The 18,726-nt window shown below is 40.7% G+C and overlaps 7 protein-coding genes and 1 non-coding gene across 9 annotated transcripts; 5 read left to right on the top strand and 3 right to left on the bottom strand.

The window, feature by feature from the left end:
* The first annotated feature begins 293 nt into the window (after positions 1–293).
* On the top strand, positions 294–1,436 carry LOC108863059 (uncharacterized). The gene is made up of 4 exons (XM_018637362.2): positions 294–765; positions 858–932; positions 1,018–1,116; positions 1,211–1,436. Exons 1-4 carry the CDS (start codon positions 465–467, stop codon positions 1,312–1,314), a joined length of 579 nt encoding a protein of 192 aa, XP_018492864.2. The 5' UTR covers positions 294–464; the 3' UTR covers positions 1,315–1,436.
* Positions 1,340–4,253, bottom strand: LOC108863058 (uncharacterized). 2 transcript variants are annotated; one of them, XM_018637360.2, is made up of 5 exons: positions 3,853–4,253; positions 2,277–3,446; positions 2,018–2,161; positions 1,769–1,949; positions 1,340–1,660 (listed from the first exon to the last, which is right to left on the bottom strand). In XM_018637360.2, exons 1-5 carry the CDS (start codon positions 4,087–4,089, stop codon positions 1,470–1,472), a joined length of 1,923 nt encoding a protein of 640 aa, XP_018492862.2. In that variant the 5' UTR covers positions 4,090–4,253; the 3' UTR covers positions 1,340–1,469. The 2 variants fall into 2 exon arrangements, with proteins under 2 accessions (XP_018492862.2, XP_018492863.2); XM_018637361.2 differs by having other exon boundaries at positions 1,340–1,657; positions 3,853–4,251.
* Positions 4,254–6,192: 1,939 nt separating this feature from the next.
* Positions 6,193–8,543, top strand: LOC108856309 (purple acid phosphatase 15). Its single transcript, XM_056986471.1, has 5 exons — positions 6,193–6,545; positions 6,872–7,063; positions 7,142–7,884; positions 7,956–8,234; positions 8,314–8,543. The coding sequence occupies exons 1-5, from the start codon at positions 6,260–6,262 to the stop codon at positions 8,449–8,451; spliced, it is 1,638 nt and encodes a 545-aa protein (XP_056842451.1). The 5' UTR covers positions 6,193–6,259; the 3' UTR covers positions 8,452–8,543.
* Positions 8,538–9,495, bottom strand: LOC108856311 (uncharacterized). The gene has a single exon (XM_018630084.2). The coding sequence runs from the start codon at positions 9,180–9,182 to the stop codon at positions 8,538–8,540; it is 645 nt and encodes a 214-aa protein (XP_018485586.1). The 5' UTR covers positions 9,183–9,495.
* A 499-nt stretch (positions 9,496–9,994) lies between these two features.
* TRNAS-UGA (transfer RNA serine (anticodon UGA)) lies at positions 9,995–10,076 on the top strand. Its single transcript has one exon. It is a non-coding gene; the product is annotated as a tRNA-Ser (tRNA).
* Positions 10,077–10,268: 192 nt separating this feature from the next.
* Positions 10,269–15,858, top strand: LOC108861687 (protein transport protein SEC24 A). Its single transcript, XM_018635616.2, has 14 exons — positions 10,269–10,427; positions 10,522–11,798; positions 11,894–12,032; positions 12,442–12,632; positions 12,836–12,943; positions 13,030–13,233; positions 13,360–13,591; positions 13,744–13,893; positions 14,001–14,157; positions 14,253–14,380; positions 14,459–14,781; positions 14,868–15,056; positions 15,162–15,407; positions 15,503–15,858. The coding sequence occupies exons 2-13, from the start codon at positions 10,830–10,832 to the stop codon at positions 15,393–15,395; spliced, it is 3,024 nt and encodes a 1,007-aa protein (XP_018491118.2). The 5' UTR covers positions 10,269–10,427; positions 10,522–10,829; the 3' UTR covers positions 15,396–15,407; positions 15,503–15,858.
* Positions 15,859–16,183: 325 nt separating this feature from the next.
* LOC108861688 (uncharacterized) lies at positions 16,184–17,955 on the top strand. The gene is made up of 5 exons (XM_018635618.2): positions 16,184–16,287; positions 16,524–16,579; positions 16,684–16,781; positions 17,086–17,402; positions 17,469–17,955. The coding sequence occupies exons 2-5, from the start codon at positions 16,571–16,573 to the stop codon at positions 17,858–17,860; spliced, it is 816 nt and encodes a 271-aa protein (XP_018491120.1). The 5' UTR covers positions 16,184–16,287; positions 16,524–16,570; the 3' UTR covers positions 17,861–17,955.
* Positions 17,956–17,975: 20 nt separating this feature from the next.
* LOC108857926 (uncharacterized) lies at positions 17,976–18,703 on the bottom strand. Its single transcript, XM_057010574.1, is given in 4 exon segments — positions 17,976–18,094; positions 18,097–18,232; positions 18,235–18,291; positions 18,293–18,703. Coding segments are annotated over 4 exon segments (723 nt in total).
* Between the last annotated feature and the right edge of the window lie 23 nt (positions 18,704–18,726).

Below are 18,726 nucleotides of genomic sequence, written 5' to 3'. Positions count from 1 at the left end.
CGACGTAGCTTTAGAGTGTAGTTGTACGTTGTGATGCGAAATTAGATCTTCAAAAGGGTATAGTACTGGTCAAAGTCGTCATCTATATACTTTTCCAAACTTGGTCAAAATCGGAATCAAGACTACCAAAAATATTTGCAAATAATTCAGCCAGTCAAAAGCCCATTTAAAGAAGGCCCATTAAATGAGAACCTCTCTCAAACGCTGCAAAGAATCAATTTGGGTCAGTTGAAAGTCCATTAAGTGAATGCCGAAGGCCCATTGAAGTGAGAACCAGACACCCAAACGCTGCAAAGAAATCGCCGTCTCAGCCAGAAGGTTCTAGTGGAAGGTCTCAGAAGGCCGACAAGAAAAGAAAAAAAAGGTCTGAGAAGTCTACAAAGGTACCGTTAACAGTTAGCACATACGAGAAAGTTCAAGCAAACACACACAAGAATCCCTTGGAGCCTGTAAGCAGAGTGGTGATGGGAGACGAGGATTGGAGAAAGATTAGACTTTTATGTCCCTCTGTATCGAAAGTTATCGACTGGGTTGCTTGGAACGATCAGAAACTGGACTTCAAGTCTATAGCCGCAGCGTTTGGGCTCGAGCCGTCGACGGTGAAGCTCAATGGTCACTTCATAAGCAGAGATAATGATTTAGTCGCTTCTTGTGTGACGTGGAAGTCTTTGCTCGCTTTCTTCTCAGCTAAAGGCTTGTCTACTGGTAAAGACGGAGCTGGTGCTCTCCTCGTCGACGGCAAGCTCTCTAAAGTCGGTACCAAAAGTGAGTTTCCTTTCAAAGTTCAGCTAATCTTGGAATTAAAGTATTTTTCTAATAGATTATATTTTATGTATACGTGTGGTTGATTTTTTCAGGAGCATACTCTGATCCTCAAACCATCAACGATCTTGGTCTAAACAGAAACAAGAAGTTGAAGGATAAGTGTTCAAGTATGTGGGAACAATCTTGCTACACATACCATGTGGTTTTGAATATCTACTTTTAAGTTTAACCGACTGTTTTAAGTATCAACAGTTGAGGAACCTCTGCTCTCTGGATGCAACAAGAGAAAGTTATTGTCTGAAGATATGCACTCATTCAAGAAACTAAAACTCTACATGGGTGATAGCTCGGGTAAGATCTCAGTAATGGTCTCTTCTTTGATGTACTAAAACAACATTGTGGTCTCTTCTTTGATGTTGCTATGTGGGATTTATGTATGTTGCAGGAATACAAAGCGGAGTAAAATGCAGTTTCACTAGTGATGGTCTCAAGAGGACAAGAGAAGATGATATGATGATTGCTTCCACATCTCGTAAGAAGATAAGATAGATATCTACTTTGTAAAAACAGAGCATGATGTAAAAGTTTTTTTCTCATGTATTCTATTGACTAAAAGAGATGCAAAATTCCAAATCTTAAAAAGGCAAATCTCACTGGTCCAAGTATACATATTGTACAACTTGTCTCTCTTGAAAGTTTCGAACCTACTTCGTGGAAAAATACTGCCAAGCGGCAGCAGCTACTGCAACCAATATGATTTTGAAGAGAAGTTTCCTAGACAAGACCGAAGATTGAGCTGCGGGTGACTCTAATGATGGTGATTCGACTGGTCTACCTCTGATCTTGGCTGTGAATCTTGATAACAACTGCTTAAGCCCGCCTGTTTTCTTTCCTGCTAGAGTAAACAGAACAATCATAAACTTGACACTAGAATCCAGGTCAATCCAGGTGAGAGCTTTCAAATGATAGTGAAAACATGGGCCTACGGCATTTGATGACTAACCTTTGCTTTTGAGAAACCTTTCTTCTTCACCTATTCGTCTACGGAGAGCATTGAGCAATGATCCAAAGTACAATGCGAAAACAGTGCAAGTGATCGTGATGACGTTGTAAGGCATGCTGAAATCAGGGGTTGTCAAAGGTACGAGCAATACTTCTGTGTAAGAGCGCACTAATGATTCCTCCTGCAACAATCCAAAGGATAAAGTAAGTTATTACGTTCGGATTAGGTGACAGGGGCATACATTTCTACCTTAAATTTTGATAACAAGGGCAATGCGCTGAGTTCTTCTTCGAAACCCAAACTTGCATGATGATCTGGAAAACTTATCAAGGCCGATGGAATGTCGAATCCTTGGTTAGCATCAGGAGGATATTCATCTATATGTAGAAAACCCTGTTGAGTTGAGCAAATTTTACAGAACACAAATCAGTTTCCTGACACTCAGATCAATCGATTTGATGATAAGATTGTGCTAAGTGAATAAAGCTAAGGAGAACGAAATATTTACCTTATCATACTCTATGGATATGGCTGCAGATTTCACTTCACATGGTAGTTCCAGCATCATCTCCATCATGCCAGATGACATCTTATCAGTAGATGGTGAGACATTGATCTTCTTCAAGACCTCACTGCTTGTATTCTGTTGTTGGTCCACAAAGATTTGGAGTGTGTGATAATAAACCTTAACATACCACGGGAAAATCTGGAAAATGTTAGTTTTTATTGTACAGCGTCCATTGCTGAGATCTCTGCCGTATAACTTATCATGTGATTCTGTGGCTTTTAACAAGATGGCTATTGCACCCCTTTCGTTCCCGCTTCCCATCAAGAACCGAGAAGCGTGTAATGGAGCTTGTTGGCATGACCACTTTGAGGGAAGCTTCCAAGCAAGGCCAAGATCAAATGGCTCACTGTCACTGGATTTGTCAATGTCGAAGACAAAAAGAAAGCAGCTGAGTTCTCGAAGAGTCCTGTCTGGCTTTATAGACAATTCGAATTCTGCGTTCGTCCAGAGCGTCTGCGTTTCTGGATGCGCAAGACCCTCCACTTGAAGATATACATTACTTGACTTTGCAAGAACACATTTTCCGACAACTTTTCTCCCAAAGAGTGAACTAAGGGACCAACTCGGCTGTAGTTGTTTTTCGACAGAAACAGTATCAGGCTGGAGAACAACAGTAAGACTCTGCTCAAGCAACATGCCAGAACCCAACCTCTCTTCACCAGAGTCAACCATAGACAAACGCAATCTCTGAGAATGATAAAACCCTCTATAAACAGACGGTCTATTCATCAACGCAGAGATCCCATCCTTGTCTCTACACGGAAGCAGTTTCAGCCACGGTGTCAAGTTCTCAGTACAAACAGCTTCACGCGGCAGCGAACCGTACCTCAGCTTATCCGAGTTCGTCCCAAACCCCCACGTAGGAGAAGCATAAGAAGAGGAAGATTCTAGAAAGTTGATGGAAGCACAGAAAAGCCCTGAGAGCGCGTGTGTTAAGTTCTTCCAAGAAGCATCAACCTGAGCGTGAGGAACATCAAACACAGCCCAAAGCTCCACACCAACAGGCTTAGCGTTCGTACTTGATAGCGGGTCAAATCCTCCCCAGTGTTCGTGGTTCCAACGTCCCTGAGTGAAAGATAGCTCCATCTCCTTCACTCGAAACTTCTGAACCTGTGTTAAAGAATCCACATCTCAGAGATTACATAAAAAAAACCTCTTAATAATGGATAAAAGAAATGAATATTGTTTCAAAATGTCATAGCAAACATAGGTTTTGCTCCAGAAAAGCTATCATATACTCTGAAATCAAGATCACTCAGGACCGGTCATGGTCCTGAGTAAAGCCAAATGAAACATTCATCTTATCTCAGCCCAAAAGCTCAGGGCCGGTCATGAGTAAAGCCTAATGAAACATTCGCCTAATTTTAAAGAGTTAGATCTAAACAAGTCGTATGGCTTCCAAATTTTTACTAAGATTTATCTTAAATTGTTTTAGAGGAAGTATCTAAAATTCCAATTCCTTCTAACTGCAAAAAGATCAAAGCTATGCCTATAGCAGATTTTGAGCTTTATTTACCAGCTGAGAAATAGCTTTGGGGAAGAGATGGTGGTGGCGGCCATGGGAGTTAGACGGAGGAGCTTGATTCTCGAAATGGAAATGAGCTAGGACTTTCCGATCGGGCAGAGGCTTCAGCAGCAACGCCTCGGTGAACTCTTCTTCGACGACGACTCTGCTCGATCCGAGAGCGACGGCGAGCAGAAACGATTGGAGGATTAGCAGAGGGATCCACCGGGTGAGAACGAGTCTAGCCATAATCGGATTCGGATCCGAGGAGAAGGGAAGGTTCACAGGGGTTGTTGTGTTACTGTGGATCGAGCATTACAGTGTTAGATCACGCTGGAGCTCCAGCGAGCCGGCGACAAGAAGTGCGTTTTAGGTGTAAACGGCTAAACGCTGAATGAGATGGGATTAAAAGAGCGTTTGCGGAATAAAGGGCCTAATCGGGGATTAAAAACGAAATAATATGAATTATCAGACCCAAAAGACGTGAGAGCCAGACAGAGATGAATTAATTATCTGTACTACTACTAAATTTAGTTATTTTACAAACTTCAGATTTATAACAACAAGATAAATGAAAAAAAAAATGTGGGAAATCTATCAAACCACCATAACTAGAGCAACACACAAATATATTACTCTCTCTGTCCGTATGTGATGTTTTAGGTTATTTCACATATATTAAGAAAATACATATTTTTATGTAGTTTAATTTAGTAACATAAAAATACATTAAATAAAACTAGTTTAACCAATAATAAAAAAGTACAGTATTTTATAATTGGTTATAAAATTCAAATTATATTAAATTCTACCTAGATTAATGAAAACATCACTTAAAATAGGACAAAATAAAAATCCTAAATCACCGCTCAAAGTAGGACGGAGGAAGTACTATATAGTAAAATTCAAAAAGGGTGAAAATTGGATGACTAATTGTGGTGTGGAACCTGACTTTATGGCCATCATAGAGCGATTAACTTTTTGCGCATTATAGATGGTGATCTCTATCTCAGTCCATCCATGAATATAAAGGTATCAAGTCAAAAAAAAAGCTATCAAGTCAAATGAATTATGTTTTTACTACCGTGTGTAAACGTTAAGCACTATTGTTATTGTTAGACCATCTCCTATCAGTGGCGGACCCAATCATTTTTTTTACATGTGTCATCATATATAAAATTTCGAAAACATGATAACAAAAGTACCATCTGGAGATTTGAACCTAGGTTTAGGTGTGTCAACACCCATTCAATTACCATCTTAGCTGCTGTCTGCTGATTTTCTATGAATTTTCTATGCAAAACTAATTATTTCATAATTAAATCTGTGTCAACTGACCCTCTAATTTTATACTGGGTCCGCCTCTGTCTCCCATGACACTCTATAATTTTCAGTCTAAAATAATGTAATTCTATTATAGAATTGAATTTGCTTTAATAATTTACTCTATAATAAAATTACACTCTAATAGAGTGAGATATAAAATAATGTTTTTTATATTCTAAATATAGAGTTAAAAATCAATATTCATTTATATCTCAAAAATAGAATAATTTTATAATATAACAAACTATTGGAGTAATCTAAATCTATAACAGAGTTACACTATCAAAGCCATAGCCGAAGAATTCAAAATTTTTGAAAGAAGATGATACTAATTGAGAAGCATGTTATGTGCTAATATTTGTGACGCATTTCCACGTACAGCTTTTGGATCATTGACAATTATACTCATTCTTAAATTCGTTGAGTCTTTTGACCAAAAAAAAATAATAATTCGTTGAGTCTTTTTCGTAAATGTTACACACTTGAATGATTTTCGACCTATGCAAGTAGATTTTCACTAAGATTAGAGGAATGAATACCACCATATTTTGAAGAAGAAAAAAAATCAGTATTATAGAACAAAAAAAAAACACTAACAATCTAATTACTATCCAACAAACCCCTATTTACTAAGATAGCAATAATAGAACCGGCAGCGCAGACCCAAACATATAAAAGTATTCAGAAAAATACAAAGCAGAAATGCACAAACATTATGGTTAGAACTTAAATTTCTCCACCACATAAGATTGGAATATATAATTTTTGATAAACAAATGTCACTCTGTAACATCCTATAATATATAGTTAGATCTCCTTGAACTGCACGTATACATATAAAACACATCGGAAATTACATTTTTTGATAAAAAAATCTTATTTATTTCAGTGTTGGAAAAGAATTTTGGTCTCATGATCAAAGTTACGAGTTAAATGACTTGAGTTGAGAGTGATTCGTTTGTTCAGCGATAATGACCATTTAATCTGATACTTTAAATATTTTAATCTCTTCCCAAAATATCCCAACGCCAACATTAATAAGAAAGCAGCCCCACTACTTAACCAAAAGCTCCGCCACAACCCCGCAAAAACGATGACGTTTCACAACGACTCTATCACTTTCCTCAGACTCCCACTTCTTCTGCTCTTCTTCCACTTTCTCTCGCCGGCTACCTTCTCCGCCGATTACATCCCCTCGACGTTAGACGGACCGTTCGTTCCGGTGACGGTTCCGTTAGACACGTCTCTCCGGGGAAAGGCAATCGATTTGCCTGACACAGATCCTCGCGTCCGCCGCCACGTCACCGGTTTCGAGCCGGAGCAGATTTCTCTATCTCTTTCCTCCGATTACGACTCCATATGGGTCTCTTGGATCACAGGTACCACCTTTTACGTGATTTGTATAATAACTCTCTGCAATTTAATTTTTTTTTCTGTTACAAAAAAAAAAAGATATTAGTTTTTTCTCTTAGTTTACAAAAAAAAAATTAGTATTTTAAAAAAAATTATTTCGTCACAAAGAATAGAGTGCTTATGTAATAAATGCTGGAAAGGACGAATCTTATTACCAACTCACTCTTTTTCAGACATAGAACTCTTTTTTTCAGTTACTTGTATCTAAAGTTAGGAACTTGCGACTCTAATGAAAGCTGACAACGAGCTTAAAGTTATATTTAATTAATGAAACTCGTGTTGTGTCTGAAAGGTGAGTTCCAAATCGGCAAGAACGTGAAGCCTTTAGATCCGACAAGTATCGACAGTATTGTCCAGTTCGGTACTTTGAGACACTCACTGAGTCATGAAGCCAAAGGACATTCACTTGTTTATAGTCAACTTTACCCTTTTGACGGTCTCTTAAACTATACTTCTGGAATCATACACCATGTCCGCATCACAGGTTCTTCTCATTTATAATATATACACACACTATGACAAACCTTACTTGATAACTGGTTTTGCTGTGTTTTAAACGCAGGGCTGAAACCGAGTACCGTCTATTACTATCGATGCGGCGATCCTTCACGACACGCTATGAGTAAGATACACCATTTCCGTACAATGCCGGTTTCCAACCCCTCGAGTTACCCTAGCCGAATAGCAGTCGTGGGCGATCTTGGTCTCACTTACAACACAACAGATACAATCACTCATCTGCTTCAGAACTCTCCGGATCTTGTTTTATTAATCGGCGACGTGAGCTACGCGAACTTGTACCTAACGAACGGGACCAGCTCAGACTGTTACTCGTGCAGTTTCTCGGATACCCCTATACACGAGACGTACCAGCCGCGTTGGGACTACTGGGGTAGGTTTATGGAGAGACTGACTTCGAAAGTTCCTTTGATGGTGATCGAAGGAAATCACGAGATCGAGTTGCAAGCCGAGAGCAAGACGTTTGAAGCTTATAGCTCCAGATTCGCTTTCCCTTTTAAAGAGAGCGGCTCTTCTTCTAAGCTTTATTATTCTTTTAACGCCGGTGGGATTCATTTCGTGATGCTCGGTGCATACATCGCCTTTGATAAACCAGGCGAACAGTACGAGTGGCTAAAGAAGGATCTGGCTGAGTTCGATAGATCGGTGACTCCGTGGTTAGTAGTCTCGTGGCATCCGCCTTGGTATAGCACTTACACAGCTCATTACAGAGAAGCCGAGTGTATGAAAGAAGCTATGGAAGAGTTGCTTTGCTCTTACGGTACCGACATTGTCTTCAACGGACATGTAACACACAGAAAAACTGTCTCTCTTTTTAATCTTGGCCTTTAATGATTTGATTAAACTATTTTTTTCAGGTTCATGCTTATGAACGGACGAACAGAGTTTACAACTACGAACTAGACCCGTGCGGTCCAGTTTACATAGTGGTTGGTGATGGAGGTAACCGTGAAAAGATGGCGATTGAGCACGCGGATGAGCCCGGTAAATGTCCTGACCCGTTTACCACGCCGGATCCAGCCATGGGTGGAGAATTTTGCGCTTGGAACTTCACCAAGACTGGTAGGTTCTGTTGGGATCAGCAACCTGAGTATAGTGCCTTGAGAGAAAGCAGTTTCGGCCATGGAATATTAGAGGTAACGGCTTTAACTAACTCCTAAGCGCGCCAAAAAAACCACACTAAGAGTTTTTAATTAGATTTAATTTATTACGCAGGTGAAGAATGAGACATGGGCACTATGGACATGGTATAGGAATCAAGACTCGAGTAGTAAGGTCGGAGATCAGATCTATATCGTGAGAGAACCTGATCGATGTCCACCACGTCACAACCGTCTTGTTAACGATTGCTAAGCTCAAAGTTTGGTCTATTTTACAAGTATGAATAATAATAATCCAAGAAAATAAAATTAAAAAAAAATTCTCAAAAATGTTGTTTTCTAAAAGATGTCGAGGAACTCTATAACGAAGCTGTTGCAAACGGGACAATGACCTTTCTGAGCCATAAGCTCTTTAGAGCAGAGCTTACAGAACGTGTGACCACAACAAGGTGTAAAAGTCGCGCCTTTGATGTTCACATGACAAACGCAGCAACTCATCTCTCCTTCTTCTTCCTCGTCTTCATCTTCGTATTCGTCTTCTTCTTCGTCATCCATGGCGTATCTTGAACCTGTTAACCCCATTTGCCGATCCGTCTCTTCCAACAGATCCATCAGCGACATCGTCTGCTTCGGGCCAGATGGTTTCTCTTCCTCTGCTTCTTCTGAATCATCGTCATCTTCCTCGTCGTCGTCGTCAGCTTCAGCCGCTTCCTGCGCGGCGGCAGCTTCTCTCGCGGACATCTGCCTCTCTTCCGCGAACTTAACCACCGGATGACGGAGGATCCTATCATCGTCTTCGCCGTCGTCACCGTGATCTCTAACGGAATCGTTACGCGAAAACTGCGGCTTGAAGCTCCTCGACGGCGGTCCGTCTCCGGGGATGCTTACGTCAGCTGAATCGTCCGGGTTTTTACCCGACCCGAATCGCGTTGAAGATCCGCGCGTGAACATCGCGCGTCCTGAAGAGCCGGGTGGATCCGACATCGGAATTGCGTAGAATAAACCGGCGGAGTGTGATCAGAACCGGTTCGTTTCAATAACAACGGTCGATGAAAGTAAAATAAAGTTTTAGCTCTTTCTACAAACTATAATGGGAACGAACCTCTTGCATCGAATTAGAGAGTGTTGAATAATGTTTTAGCTCAGATTGAAAGTTCTAAAGTTTGGATCATTTGTTTGCTTTTGTTTTCTTTTGGTAATTTTTTTTTTCTTTTTTGGATTTGCAATTAATTTTTTTATCATTCAGACTTAGTTTTTCTTTTGTTCTTGAAATCTTGCATCCTTAAACTGGAAGAAAATTTTGTGGTTATAAGTTATTTAAAATGGATAAACCAGGGGTAAGGAGAAAATGAGTCTTAACGTGAAAGAAAATGATCTAAGTTAAGGATGTTTCTACAATTTTGTGACAAAAAGCTATTTACTTTTTCTTATTTATTGATGATCAATGTGAATTATCACTCTTTTTATTACAAGGCTAACGAATAACCAGGTGAATGAAATTTGTGCATGAAGAGAGAAGATGTACATAGATCTACTGAAATGCTTTTCTTATGAGATTTCAAATTTTTAACTAATGTTAACCTTTTATAACGGAGTATTGGCGCCATTTTACATTGAATCTATCTATTTTTTCCTTTACAAGGTTCTGACGTGATACAAGAAAACAGTCATGCTTATATTATATCACCAACAAATTGACAGTGTTTGTTTTCCTATCAAGTGAGTAATCTATGAAGTATGAATGAATATTGAGTAGTAGGTGAGAAAATTTTGTTCTCTTAAAACCTAAACAAAGAGTCAATATGTCCGAGTGGTTAAGGAGACAGACTTGAAATCTGTTGGGCTTCGCCCGCGCAGGTTCGAACCCTGCTGTTGACGATAATTTTTTTTTTGGCAATATAAAACCTAGGTTGTAAACGACAAAACTAACGACCATTTGGCATTACTCTTTTTTATAATGAGGATAGAGAGGCCTCACTATCTTTGACTATAAAACCAAATGCCCAGTTTCTCTCGGCCCAGTCAGGTGGAGCCTATAACGATACAAACAAACCGGTAAAGCCACGGCCCATATCAAATACCACATCGTCTCCTTCGCCGCGCAATGTTGTCTCCAGTTACGTGTCAAATCTTCTCAGGGGTCACGATCTGAAATCCGATCGCTGCTGTAGAATCAGTTTCGTGCTCCGCAGATTCTCTCTCTCGAGCTTTTCTCTCTCTCACTTTAAGGTAGTGTGTTCGCGCTCTAACCATATGCAAAAAAAAAAATCATTTCAATTTAGAATTCCTTAAGCTCATTTTCAACGGTGATTGATTGATCCAGATCTTTCCGAGCTCCAGAAGAAGGGATCGGAGAGAGAGAGAGAGTTTCTCTATACGTTTCTCGATCTGAATCATAGTAGACGATCGTCTTGAGAAAAGAGACGAAAAGGTCATTTCAGAAGTTGCCAGTTTTGAAAAATTTGCAGTAAAACTATCGATTCCTCAGAGGCGGATCTGTGAACGGGGAACTAGATGAGTTCTTCTTAGGTAGAAGAATCTAGGAATCGTAATTGATCTGCTCCCCCTTGCTTCGAGTGTTTGCCTATAACCGTCGTCAACAGTTTCAGTTGTTAAGCTTTGCAAGCGATAATGAATACAGAGAATCGGAATTTTCCAGCTAGGCCTCCGTCCTCGTCTCCATTCGCATCTGCTCCGCCGCCAGGGGTTCGACCTCAATCCGGAGGACCAGAGACGGTTGGTTTTAGACCACCTATAAGGCCTTTCGCACCTTCTGGTCCTCCTATGGCTCCACCACTAACGGGGGGTGTGATGAGGCCTGGCCAAGCTCCTTTGGTTTCTCAGGTTCCAGGGAGTAGACTTCCAGGTCCTCCTCCACAGCCATCTTCGAATTCGTTTCCTTCACCAGCTTATGGTGGTCCTCCTGGTGGCGGTTCTTTTCAGCGGTTTCCAACTCCTCCTCCTCCTCATAGTGCTCCACCACCACCTCAAACTCTTGCAGGTCACTTATCGCCTCCGATGTCTTTTCGCCCGCAGCAACCAATGGCGCCTGTGACAATGGGACCTCCTCCGCAGAGTATGACTTCTGGTTTACCTGGAGGAGGATTTGCTTCTCCCCCTGGTCCTGGTTTTCAACAGTCCATGCCTCCAGTTAATCCGTCTTATCCTGGTTATCCCAGCAATCAGGTCTCACAGGGTCCCCCAAAGCCGTTCCAGTCTCTACCTCAGGGTCCTCCGTCTACAGTCTCATCGTATCCTCCTCAGACAGGAGGTTTTGGTCAGCACCCAGGACAGCAGAATCTGCATCCAGGCTATGCGCCTCCTACCAGTAACGTTCAAGGTTTGGTTGAAGATTTCAATTCGCTTTCCCTTTCAAATATTCCCGGGTCGCTTGAGCCAGGACTTGATCATACCTCATTCCCAAGGCCATTGGAAGGTGACGTGGAGCCAAGTTCGTTTTCTGAAGCGTACCCCATGAATTGTCATTCTAGATATCTGCGGCTGACAACTAGTGCGATTCCAAATTCCCAGTCTCTGGCGTCGAGGTGGCATTTGCCTCTAGGAGCTGTGGTTTGTCCACTTGCTGAGGCTCCTGAAGGGGTTAGTATTCTTCAAGCTAACAATCAAGTCTTTTAAATTCTTTCATGTTTTGATAATCTGGAGCTCTTTAAATGCTTCCTCTTATTTTGATTCAGGAGGAAGTACCACTTATTGATTTTGGCTCAAGTGGTATCATCCGCTGCAGAAGATGCCGTACCTATGTGAATCCTTATGTTACTTTTACTGATTCTGGAAGAAAGTGGCGGTGTAATATTTGTTCTATGCTTAATGATGGTAAGTTTTCCGAATCTTCAGGATCGGTTTTGTTAACCAAACTGGTATAGAACGTCGTTCTTAATTGAATATGCCTTGTCTAATGGTCGTGCAGTTTCTTTCTCTGTGATTTTTTCTTAATGGCTAGTTTTTTCCAGTTGTGTTTGTCTAATCTGTAGGATTAAAATGGATCTGGTGAAAGTTACAAGGAACTATTTTTGGTGTTGTGTATGTTTTTTTTTGTATTGTGGTGGAATGTCATCCATGTCAATATACCTGTGCATCTGATATGCAATTTGGCCAGTCATTGGAATGTCACTGGAATGTCTTTTAATTTCCATAAACTATTGGAGCATGTTTCCATGTTCAGTACTTTCAGGCATATTTTTATTAGATGAATATGAAAGTTATGGACTAATTTCTTGTTCAGTGCCTGGTGAATACTTCTCACACTTAGATGCTACTGGCCGAAGAATGGACATGGATCAAAGGCCTGAGCTGACAAAGGGAAGTGTTGAAATCATTGCTCCAACAGAATACATGGTTCGGCCTCCGATGCCACCAATCTACTTCTTCCTCATCGATGTTTCATTTTCTGCTACTAAAAGTGGGATGCTTGAGGTAAGCATGTTGTATTTTAATACTCCACCTTGTAATTTGTTCAGCATTACATTTTTCTTCCTCGGTTAGTACAAACCTCAATGCTTACTTTAATCTGAATATACTACGTATCAGTGGATCTAGACTAGATTAGACATGCTCTCGCCTTTAGAGGCATGCTGTGAAATTTAGATCTCATGCTGACCCTTTTTCTCCTTTGGCAGGTTGCTACTCAAACGATTAAGTCTTGTTTGGATAACCTGCCTGGTTATCCCAGAACTCAAATTGGATTTATTACTTATGACAGCACTTTACATTTTTACAACATGAAGGTAATAGAATTGTAAATACCCAGGAATTTTTGTTCTGAAATACTCTAATCTTTATCATATATTAATTTTGGGCCTTGGCGATGCAGTCATCTTTGAGTCAGCCGCAAATGATGGTCGTCTCGGATCTAGATGATATATTTGTCCCATTACCGGATGATCTCCTTGTCAATCTATCTGAGTCTAGAAATGTAGTGGAAGCCTTTTTGGACAGTCTGCCTCTGATGTTTCGAGATAATGTCAATGTGGAATCGGCTTTTGGTCCAGCCCTCAAAGCGGCGTACATGGTTATGGTTAGTTACTATTCTGCCATGTCAAATGAAAATCAAATAATTCATTTGATCTGAGAGTCTTATATGGAATTTCATCTGGAATTTGTATTGGTTTGTAGTTGACTCTGTTTTCTCTGTCTATTTCAGAATCAACTTGGTGGCAAGTTGCTAATTTTCCAGAACTCGTTACCTTCTCTTGGTGTTGGGCGTTTAAAGTTGCGCGGAGATGATCCTCGCATCTATGGAACTGACAAAGAATATACTTTAAGAGTAGCTGAAGATACCTTCTATAAACAAATGGCTGCAGATTGTACCAAGTTCCAGATAGGAATTAATGTTTACGCGTTCAGTGATAAGTACACTGATATTGCCTCCTTAGGTACGTGAACGTTACATGTCACTGGTTTTTTTCATCAAAGGGTGTGGAGTCAATGTGTAACCAGTGGGGCCTTTTTCTCCCCGTTAAATATTTGATGTTTTAAATGCGAATGCTTTATTAGTTTTTGTAGTAAAATGCATTGGTTTGTGTAGGGACTCTGGCAAAATACACTGGAGGACAGGTGTACTACTATCCAGGCTTCCAATCGTCTATCCATGGAGACAAGTTAAGACACGAGCTGGCTAGAGACCTGACAAGAGAAACTGCGTGGGAATCCGTTATGCGAATAAGATGTGGAAAAGGTTTTACAGTTTATGATACAATATTCATTTGTGTTACCCGTTATGTCACTTAAGATTTGTTAATTCGTTGGTATGCTACATGTGAACTTATATATTTGGTTATGCAGGAATTCGATTCTCGTCCTACCATGGGAATTTCATGCTAAGGTCTACTGACCTGCTTGCTCTTCCTGCTGTCGACTGTGACAAAGCATATGCAATGCAGCTAACACTGGAAGAGACATTGCTTACAACTCCGACGGTGTATTTCCAAGTCGCTTTACTGTATCCTTGAATAGTTGATATTTTAATCATATCTAGTTTGATTTTTAGCTGGGACAACACATCATTTGGTTTTAGCAATCCTTAACAAAACTAAGATACACTGCTTCTTGCGGAGAGAGGCGTATAAGGGTACACACAGCTGCTGCACCAGTGGTTACAGATCTTGGAGAGATGTATAGACAAGCAGACACCGGTTCCATTGTCTCTGTATATTCTAGATTAGGTACGATAACATTCAATTTTTCCCAGTAGCATCATTTGTTGCTTTGGATACTCTTTAATGGCCTTTTTAATTCTGCAGCAATTGAGAAAACCTTATCCTCAAAATTGGATGATGCACGGAATGTCATACAGCAAAAGATTGTTAAAGCTCTCAGAGAATATCGTAATCTTCACGCGGTGCAGCATCGGTTGGGGTCTAGATTAATATACCCGGAGTCTCTGAAGTTATTGCCACTGTACGGATTGGCAATTTGTAAGTCCACTCCTCTTCAAGGTGGACCTGCTGACGCTTCACTTGACGAGCGCTGTGCGGCAGGCTTCACCATGATGGCTCTGCCTGTCAAAAAGCTATTAAAGCTGTTATATCCCAGTTTATTCCGTGTTGATGAGTGGCTCTTAAAGGTTTTGTGCATCTGTATCTCAATGTACATTATCAAACATCTTTTTCCCGAGAATTCTAAATCATTTACGAATTCGCATGTTTGCAGCCATCAGCAGACATTGATGACCTTAAAGACGTACTAAGGAGATTGCCTCTGGCTGCAGAGAGTTTGGATTCTAGAGGCCTTTACATATATGATGATGGTTTTCGATTGGTTTTGTGGTTTGGCCGTATGCTTTCACCTGACATTGCTAAAAATCTTCTTGGGGCTGACTTTGCAGCAGAGCTCTCAAGGGTATACTCTTTTAATCTACATCCATATTTGCATATGAACTTATGAACATACATGACATGCAATTATTTATCTACATGCGTGTCTTTCTTATTTGGTGGGACTTAGGTTACATTGGAAGAGCAAGAGAATGGGATGTCGAAGAAGCTAATGAGGCTGATAAAGAAAGTGAGGGAGAATGATCCGTCATATCATCCCATGTGTTTCCTAGTGAGGCAAGGAGAACAACCCCGAGAAGGCTTCCTTCTCCTCCGACATCTCATTGAAGACCAGATGGGCGGTTCGACTAGTTATGTTGACTGGATTCTGCAACTTCACCGCCAGATCCAACAAAATGCATAATAGTTCACAATGGTTAGAAACCTTTATTCCATTCCATGTCATAGCAATACATGCTGTACTTAAGAGTCTCAAGGTCACATGTTCAACGCTTCCTTTTTTTTTTCCAGACAACTTGGGTGACAAAATGCGCCTCTCTGAACTATTTAAAGAACTCATGAGCTCAGAATCTTCTTCTTAAGCCGTTTATTGGTATCACAGGCAGAAGTTTCAGGATCATTGCGGTCTGCTTCTGGGGCATAATGTGTTGTTTTGGAAAATTACAGAAGCACTACCTTTGAATTTTTTTTTTTATTTGTTTTCTATACATCTTTTCCAAGTGATGACTTTGATTTGCCTAATCAGAATGGTTGTCCTAAAGATCAGGCGTTTTTGTTTTTCTTCTGTTGTCATATTTTTTCGAATTTGTCTTGTGCGTCTGTACCAGATTTATTTTGGGAGTTAACAAATCTGTCTTAGTATTGTCTTTTGGTGAAGGGTGACTACATTATACAATGGGAATCAGTTAGCAAAAATAAAATGGTGTTGATATAAATACGAGTGATACAATCTGTGTAATCCTTGTAAATTGATGTTGTCTAAATCCTTTTATCATGTCTCAAACAAAAAAGACCATTGACTTTTTTTTGTAACGTTTTAACTTCCAAGTATTCTGGCCGGTCGAACCGTCCCCATTTGGTTAGGAGAAAAACGTGTCAATATCTTAGTGGGTGGTAGTACATTCTAGAACGGCATAGAAAAAGTCCGCGTCGCTTTTACGACGACGTTTTTGGGTTTCGGTCGGTTGCCTTTATAAACAAACAAACAAACCTCTCCTGTTATCGTCCCAGATATCGAATTGTATTCCGAGCTTGCTGGAGGAAGAAAGAGCAGCGATTTCCGTTCATTAGTTATCGTATGTTATCTCTCTCTCTTCTCTCTTCTCTCCTTCGTTTATCACAAATCTATTTTACCAATCACATGTCCCGATTTAGGATTCGTAGTTTCTCGATTTCTTCTTTTCTAGATTTGGATTCTTTCTTTTTCTATTTGCGGCTACTCCTTTCTATAATTGTTTCTGGATTTGATATTTCGATCTTAGATCTCGTCCGGGAGTATTGATTTCGAGCTTTCTCTAATTATCTTTTTCAGGTAGTTAACTCTATTTCACGGTTGTTTTAGAGCTTTTGTTTCCGAGAATGGCTGAGGTATGATTCTCTTTCTTTTCTTTTCATCTCTGTTTTGAAGTCAATTGAGTTCCTTCGTTGTTAGTTTGAATTGAATTGGTGAGATATATATATTAACATGGCAGGAAGCGCACAAGGTCACGTTGAATGTCTACGACCTAAGCCGAGGCTTGGCACGCCAGCTCTCTGCTTCATTTTTAGGGAAGGTTATCGAAGGTGTCTGGTGAGTTCTCTCTCTTATAAATGTTCTTACAAGTTTTGCAAGAAAGCTGATTTTAGTTCGATAGTGTTGCATTAACTTGGGGTTAAGGCTTTACACTAGTCAGTCGCAGAAGAGGGTGTGAGCTATCCTGTGTTAGATATTGACATGTGTGTATGTATGCGTCAAAGACATGAATAGTTTGATTTTGTATTCTCTTTTACTTTTGAGTTCCCTTACCTTGAATCCTTCTCGTATATGAGATTCTTCTTCTACGATGTGTAAGCTGGTAATAATAACATGTGAGCTATGTATATCCCTTTATCAGGCATACGGGAGTGGTTGTGTATGGAAGTGAATACTTTTTCGGAGGAGGCATCCAGCATCTGCCTGCTGGAACCACCCCATACGGAGCACCGCTGCGAACGGTAGAGCTGGGTGAAACACATGTTCCTAAAGATGTGTTCGAGATGTACTTGGAGGAGATCAGTCCACGTTACACTGCTGAATCATACAATCTGCTGGCTCACAACTGTAACAACTTCAGCAACGAGGTCGCTCAGTTTCTGGTCGGTAAAGGGATTCCAGAGTACATTCTCGACCTTCCGAACGAGGTCATGAACAGCCCCATGGGTGGTCTTATAAGTAAGTTATTCGCAATCTGTTTTTGGGTTTTTTATCTCTCTGCTGATCTTAATTTCTTTTTTGCAGTGCCTATGATTCAAAACCTGGAGACGACTCTGAGAGCCGGCGCTGTTCCTAACGCTCCCCAGTTTAGGCCTCAGGCACAGCCTTTTGGTGCTTTTGGCAAGGATGAAGGTCCAAAACTACCGAGCAAGCCCAAGGAGAATAACTCGAAGTCTGAGGATGCCAAAACCTCGGTTCCAGCTGAAAAAGTGGCACCTGCTGTTGCTCAAGCTTCTTCTAGTAAAGAGAAGGTGAAGGAGGATCCATTGGGTGATGCTAGGACCAAGATTCAGGAAGAGATTACCCGTGAGTTTGCAGCTCTCATGGCGCAAGGCACACTAAGAGCAAGTGAAGCAGCTGCCATGGCCACCAAAAGAGTGATGCAAAAGTATGGACATCTCAATATATCTGCCTAGTCTATAATAAAACCAGATTAAACCGTTTATCTTGCTGTTGTATTGAAACCGAGTCCATGATTTTGAACGATTTTTATTACTATTTTTTCCAACTACATTCGTATATATCAAAAAATCAGGAAACAAGCATCATGGCTGTTGAATTAGGAACAGTTAGGACACTAGGGTCAGAAGAATCTACTCCTATCCTATCCGACACAACCTGAGGAGGATCCGTGAACGATGTTCCTGGTCTATCTCAATAGATGTCTGTTTGGATCTGTAAAACAACTCTGAAGGATTATTGATGCCTGCAAAGCCTACCATAACAGCTGCAGCACCAATGAAGTTGGTGAAGCTTGGTTTGTTCCCTGATAAGCTGTCTACAATAGCTGTGCCAGTGGAACCTGTATGGTCAGCCCGGCTGACGCCACCGTGGTCGTTGTCAAAAAAAAGTACTGCCTTTGCCCATAGATAGTTACTGAGCACATTAAACATGAAAACGCCAAAACAAAACATCACAACATCAAATCCAACTAGAACTTGATCTTATATTATACCTTTGCCAACAACCAGATTCAACTCTTTCAAGGTTAGTGCGTTGAAGCGTTCTCACTTCGTGAAGTTGAGTATCAGAGCAGCAGGTAGGACGTTAAAGAAGTTGAAGAGACCTAGAAACCCGAGGAGCTGCGCCATACTGAACCGGCCGCTTCTTTCATCATCATCGTCTCCGGAACAGAGCAATGAGGGTGAGTTTGCAATGTTCTTTACCGTAACGGTCGTGTACTTGAGAGAGAGATTGGAAGCGAGCTGTGCCAAGAACCAAAACGGACATATCACAAGGCTAACTTTGGCAACACGCATCCGCGTCCAACGTCCCTTCTCGT

This window comes from Raphanus sativus, chromosome 5 (assembly GCF_000801105.2).
Source record: "Raphanus sativus cultivar WK10039 chromosome 5, ASM80110v3, whole genome shotgun sequence".
In the NCBI taxonomy this organism is placed as follows: Eukaryota; Viridiplantae; Streptophyta; class Magnoliopsida; order Brassicales; family Brassicaceae; genus Raphanus; species Raphanus sativus.
This window is presented reverse-complemented; position numbering and strand designations above follow the sequence as displayed.